The following is a 6720-nucleotide window of genomic DNA, read 5'->3' as shown; positions in this document are numbered from 1 at the left end:
TATATATATGTTTATGTTGATGTTTATATCTGCAACTATTCGTTGTGATACCATAGACAGAGAAGTTCCGTATAGTGTTTTTTCTTCTAAATATACCTGTACTGGTTGTATTGTGGTACGTTACAAACAATCTTATATAGTACAATTGATCACATTAAAATTCGGTCGATCAATATTCAATTTATTGCTATGGTGATCAATATTCAATTGATCGCTGTGGTTCTCGATCGGAAGTACTGAGTGCGTTGACCGACTGTCAATTGTCATAGATGAGTTTGCGGGCGATCGTGCCGAGGGTTTGTAGGGGGTCGTCCTTTATCCACCCATTATTATGTATTACAAAATACGTTCACGTTCGATGGTATCATGAGATCGCATTTCTCTATGCGTTCCCAGTCCTATACGTCAGTATAACCTGAGCAAGACTACCAATCTTATTTATGATTTGAGCAGATAATGTCCACATGCGTGAACCAGGGTACCTTTCTACATTTTGCCGCGTCACCGGACTCGCGCACAATTGGCCACTCCTCGACATAGAAGACTGCCTCAAGTCTGGTGGGAGAAGACGAGATTATTTTTATGGATCAGATCTCTCATACAACGAGTTTGGTGTATGTTGCACTAACAACGGTCATGCATTTTGTATTGTTGTGCAGGAACTATCCAATCGGAGTACTCTTTGATCTATACGGGTCACCAGATATGCTGCCATGGAATATAACTGTCCACTTCCAGGTAAGTTCTATATATGTTGTTTGAGACGAACTTCGCGAGTTTGTGCATTTTTAGGAGTTTGCGCTCTCAAGCCGACGATTGCGCATTCGCTATGTGATCTGACATCTAGCTTGTAAATCTCATATTGCTAAAAGCTAAGTTGAACTACTACCCGCCCCTTGCCGATATCGAGGTTTATGACGGGGTGAAGGTAGATAGGATTTTTCTAGTGTCATATTAGTTGTGCTATATATATTTAATCGAGGAAATCATTTTGTGTTCGTCATCAGTCGTTGTCTAGCACTATTTGATTAGTTAGTTCTATTTCGACATCGACATCCATGCGCTGACTCGTGTATCGGACTTTCACCTGCGTGACGCTTCATTACTGCATTGAACAGTTATATTCTGAGAATGATATCTTTACTATGCTGCTCTGAGATGGATTCAGTGCGTTCATGTAGTGTATTGTATCCGATTTGTACCGCAAAAATAAATCTCAAGCCGTATTTGTTATGCATGTTGTTTTATTACATTATAATCATAATTAGGTCTACCCGGAGGACGACATTCTACACTGCGCTGAGAAGTCAGTAGTAGAAGAGCACATGCTATCGTGCCTGAAAGAGGCTGACTGCATACGAAATGGATCTGCAAAGAGGACACTCAATTTGCTCAAGAAGGATGTAAAACAACTGTGGGACGGGTTCAGATCGGGTATGTGTGCTTAGGGCCGTGCTAGTACATATTGAACGTACAGCCAATCGTTCAGCTGAATAATTGGGTTGGGTCTAGTAACTTTGAGTGTTTCGGTGCTTGAGCTATGTTGAGCTCGTGTGAAAGTGTTGATGTCAACTGAATAAGCAAACAAACAGACACACGTCTCCGATAGTCCAAAGGAGAGAGGATAGGCATGACGAAATGTAGTACATGTCATACAGCTAGATGTAGTACGCCCCACCAATAGTTTCATGTGTGCTAGCGATCATATGTCGATACATACCTACAAGCTGGTTGTTTTGTATCTTCGGGAACAGTGCTGTTAGAACCGAGCTTAGCTGTGTGTTTTCCGTGTATTGCACTACAATCTGTATACTTCCGGTGTGTCGGTAAGCGTGTATATATGGCACCTGTATCGAACTACAAACTTTGTGCTCAAGTAGTGTGTCATTCTCTTGACACAGGGAACTATGAGAGGTACTGGCAAATAAACAAACGATTGGCGCCGCACGACGGCGAATCAGCAAAAAATATACCCTTTCGGATATACCGCAGGCAAGGAGGAGTCGTTATGGGACCCTTCAATCCAATAAATGAGCAAGGTACGTCGCCAAGTATTACCGACACGGAGAGTGCGGGGCGTCGGGTCTTGCGAGGATAAAGTAGGAGTTTTATATTTATACACTTGACTGCCGCGTAGTAAGGATAGGGAGTGTTTGTCCGTGTTAAGTTCATAGCCGTCTGTGCACTGTGGTACACCCGCATATGGTAGAAGGTAATTGCTTGATGAGATACCGCCACAGGACGGGTTGTGATGTTTAACTCTGGCAAGCTCATAGGGGTATCGAAGATTGAAGCATCGCATATTCGAGTGGTCTGGACTGTTGTTTGGGATTTTCAAGTAGTACTTCACTTTCACCAGGAAAACAAAGCAGTCGCTAAAAATGTTATTGTCTGTGTTCGTTTATGTTTATTCGCATATGTACTTGCACTCTATGAGTGCGCAACACTCATCGTCCGCTCTTTTCTATCTACTGCCTTCGAAATCACAGGGGAATTCCAAACGCTGGGTGATCTATTATCCACCTGTCTCCCCGATCTATATCCCCCCGCAACGTCGTATGCATCGGAAACAGATAATTTACAACACTCGTTAAAGCCAACGCCAATCGTAAGTATTGCGAGATCTCGGAAGTTTCTATAGAGTGTTAGACGAGCGTAAGAGGGAGTTGTTAGGTTTGTTTTCGATGGGATGGCACTGTTTTTGTATACGCGCAGAGATTTTATTGGTAGGGACGGATGTGTAAGGGTAGGATCTGTAGGGACGTGTGCTCATCTTCATCACATGCGTCCACGGGAAGATGTGTTTGGTAATATTGCGGTCTTCAGAATGCTAAAGTCTGTCGAAGGATGATTACTTGGTCCTTTACTGCCCCATCGAACTGTATAATTTATATATTGTGTGGTGTGTAGTATGCTATTGTGGGACGTGACTTTTGGTATGTTTCACGACGCACTTGGATAAGCGATTATGAGACTTAAATAGAACTTATACACTTTACCAAGTTATGTAATTATCGACGATAGTACTTCTCGACGTGGCAACGTTTGAGGTTATAAAATCATCAGGTAGTGTATGAACTAGTATAATTCAATTTGCATATGAACGCACGGATGTATAGTGTGAACAATTGACAATCTCGTACATGTAGATTGATCGGCGTCTGCCGACTTGCTCGTAGATTGCAAAGAACGTAGAACTGTCTAAATTCTTATGGCCTACGATTCCACAGGGGTATTTCGAACAAAGAAAATAAAGCTCTGACATATCGTGCTTCCAATGCGTGTGTTCCACCGCATGCCGACTATAGTGGATGACGCACACAACCTGAATTACAGATGGGTCTCATCGAGTCAGAAGTAGAATCAAAATGCACAGTGTGTAACCTCCGTTGGAGAACACAGATCAAAGACAGCGGCTTCTGCTCGTAAGCCCGAAATTTTAATACATCTGACTGTCACTGACTCACCACTGGCTTTTATTGCTTATATAATACAGGTGATAATCCAAGGCGTACAACCCTCCTTAGAGACCCCGGTACAATGGCTTAGCGATAGTTGCTCACATCCAGATAACTTCCTACACATAGTCATCCGGATGAGTGATGAAGAGGTGGAGATTGCGGACGATAGCGTCCAGCCTCCGATGTAAAATATCTAACTTTTAAAAGTAAATGATATTTAAAAATTCTAATTGTAATTATACGGCACTTTCAAACTATTAGTGGATTTTTTCGTCAACTTACTACCAGTGGTATGTATGTATGTGTGGACGTAGGTACATAGTGTACGCTCTGCAGGCCGTACTTTTCATCGACCTTCATGGGACAAAAACCCCGAATCCACTGAATGTAGCCACTCATATTTAAATTGTTCTGCCGTTAGGAGGGTCTTCTCATGATAGGTGTAATTTGGCATGGAAGAAGGAATTACAGCGTGCCAAAAACGGCGAGTCGGTATCATTCGCCGCTGTCGAGAGATCAAACAATGTTGGTGGGTCTACGTATTGCAGGAAACTGCACTCCATACCATAAAATCATGTTTATATTGCGACACAAACTACGTCCTTCTGAGCACTTTCGCATCAGCTGATAAACACGTGCGATGATAGTAACATGGAAATACTATTGGCTGACCTTTCACTCAAATAAGAAGTCAACCAGCTACCGTATAGTCTGAAGTTTCAGTGAGAACATTTCATCAGCTGACTTAGATCAGGATTGTCAGAGAAAAATTCAGCAATGTTCTTTCTTGCTTATGTGTGTATCTCCGCGCAATGTATTCGACTATGAATTATAATTGATCTTTATTTACCCATCACTTAGCTCTCGCATCTTTACGTCGATTGTCCATGGCAGTCAAAACTTTCTTGATCTGTACTAAGTTAGACTCATTATTGACGTCTTCGGGTATATCTTCGCTCGAATTCATGGGCACACCATTCCACAACCTCCAGTCCATCTTACTTTGCTTGCCCACTTTCGCCGAACAATGGAATTCTTCACATCCTGTCACATCCATGAATTCTTGCACATTGTTATCAGTGACGCCTCCTCCCGGCATGATTATGATCTTGTTGGCAGCTATGTTTTTGTTCAGATGTTGCAGCTTCTGCAAGCCCTCTCGCACAGATGACGCTCCCCCTGATGAAAGCACCCGGTCTACGCCCTGTACACGTTGAATTATTGCAATATGGTATGTTGATGAATTATATGTAATACACACACATACATCACGTGTTTGCAATGGAGTATGCCACGAGGGTTGAATGGATGGGCATAACCATATATATATATATATATATATCTATTAAATGCGCGAATGGCTAAAGTTTGCATACGTACAGCCTAAATATGTCACCCAAGACCCGTTGACTGTCTGAATATATACCATAGACAGCACTTTTAAGGACTACACACAACCATGCGATACGCCAGCATGTGGGTGTGGGAGTGTGAAAGTAGTCTTCATGGGCGTCCATTTCATCTATTGTACGTGTTCGTGGAGAGCCCGAACTATGTCATGTCGCAGCACAGATCGTTGTGAAACATTCTTCATAGAGTATCGCGGAACCGGGCTAACAAGCCTGACAGATACTCTTTTGCAACCAAAACTTCTAACGTAATGGAATCACAATACGTGGTTACTTAATGACCAGTATAGGTGAATAAACTGAAAACCACTACATGGTAGCGGCACCACTACCGTGACAATGTAATCGTATAAGTGATACAGTTAACCTTCCAGGTATATCGGATGATTCCACAGATGTAAAAATCATACCAGCTCAATGAGTGTATGCAGGGCAGTGTCGAGATTAGAGCACAGGTCAAAGGCGCGGTGGAAGGTGAAGGGAAGCGGTTTGGCCAACTTAATCAATTCGTGCGTCCGCGTGGCATCGATAGTGAAATCGCTTTTTAATACGCCACAGACAATACCGTCCACCCCCCATTCTTTGCAGAGCTTGATGTCCTCCTGAAAGTTTGTAGGGGAGTATGCGGCATGAATTGTAGCACTCTGTCTCTACAATCTTGGCTTAACTTAGTACTATGAAGCGGCTGCTATGGTTGAGAGTACCATCTCGCGTATAAACCAAGCATCGTATGTCGCAAAAGGGATCAGTGAAGCCATGCCAGTACTCTACGACAGAGCTGATACTCAACCTGACGAGAGGAAGAGGCCAGGACACTGCGCGCACCGAGAACAAACAACCCGTGCATGCTTGTTCTAGTGAATAGACTTTATATATACACTGCCCGGAACACGAGCACAGAACAACAGGTGTTTTCAACGGCGTCCTAGGTGTACCGCTCACTACTTTACTCTACAGTGTGCGGCCCACTTCCAGGAAATCGAAAGCATAACTAAGAGCTAAAGATTATTTAAAACTCTTTTACATGGTTATAAGCCGAGGAAAAGGACCTCGCATTTTGTCTAAATACGATACCTTACAGGTTTCAAACTCGACATCGCTATAGCAGAAGTCCCCGCCCCGTGGGCGTATCAGCACGTTCAGCAGTGTCGAGGTGAGGTGTTTCCTTGCCAAGCGCACTGTAGCTCCCGAAGGTGTTGTGCCGCCTTCCCATAGATTGTCGCACAACTGGCAAGAAACAGAGTTGAATTCCACGGAGGAGCTTAGATGTATTGTATTTGGGTCATGTTAAGCCACTACGATAGAAAGTATGGAATCCTGAATAAAAACCAATACATAAATATAGCTGAATAGCGGGAACTACACAAATGATACGGAGCACGTTGTCATTTCTGACATACCTCCACTCGGTATGCGTTGGCGGTCTGAGCATTGATCGCCGATTGTACCGAATTGGCGCATATTTCGAGGTGGGGCATGGCGATGGTAGCACAGGGATCGGTATGTTTACGTAATCTGACTTTTCCGGTTGCGCGAGCTTTGAGTCATAGTGAATGGTTGTGGAAGGAGGAAGAAAGTGAGATGGTGTATATGTGAGATCTTAATAAGAAGCGGTATAATGTGTATTGACGAGCAAAAGCATGTCTGTTGCGTGCATCAATCTAACATTTACGCGTACAGGAGTGTCCCGGATATAAATTACTGCTATCAAAGGCAATTTATCGACAGAATACTACAGACACGATCATTTGCGCAAAAGCACATGAACCGCCGAGAGAGTTTGCGGGGAACAATGATCACGAAGGTATCTCGACAAAGAAAATTGCGCACAGAAAATCTAACATTTACGC

General features: G+C 43.2%; 2 protein-coding genes across 2 annotated transcripts in view; one reads left to right on the top strand and one right to left on the bottom strand.

Moving 5' to 3' along the window:
• Positions 1-3691, top strand: part of SARC_10845 (hypothetical protein) — a 5291-nt gene extending 1600 nt beyond the window's left edge. The window contains exons 2-6 of the mRNA XM_014295094.1: positions 660-738; positions 1269-1434; positions 1902-2039; positions 2490-2608; positions 3497-3691. Of these exons, the coding sequence (XP_014150569.1) occupies positions 660-738; positions 1269-1434; positions 1902-2039; positions 2490-2608; positions 3497-3649 (655 nt within the window). The 3' untranslated portion in view covers positions 3650-3691. The remainder of the gene's footprint in view (positions 1-659; positions 739-1268; positions 1435-1901; positions 2040-2489; positions 2609-3496) is intronic.
• A 526-nt stretch (positions 3692-4217) lies between these two features.
• SARC_10844 (hypothetical protein) lies at positions 4218-6408 on the bottom strand. Its single transcript, XM_014295093.1, has 4 exons — positions 6271-6408; positions 5945-6097; positions 5281-5472; positions 4218-4665 (listed from the first exon to the last, which is right to left on the bottom strand). The coding sequence occupies exons 1-4, from the start codon at positions 6346-6348 to the stop codon at positions 4315-4317; spliced, it is 774 nt and encodes a 257-aa protein (XP_014150568.1). The 5' UTR covers positions 6349-6408; the 3' UTR covers positions 4218-4314.
• Between the last annotated feature and the right edge of the window lie 312 nt (positions 6409-6720).

This window comes from Sphaeroforma arctica (genome assembly GCF_001186125.1).
Source record: "Sphaeroforma arctica JP610 unplaced genomic scaffold supercont1.1412, whole genome shotgun sequence".
Lineage (NCBI taxonomy): Eukaryota > Ichthyosporea > Ichthyophonida > Sphaeroforma > Sphaeroforma arctica.
Note: the sequence above shows the minus strand (reverse complement) of the source record. Positions and strands in the feature narration are given on the sequence as shown.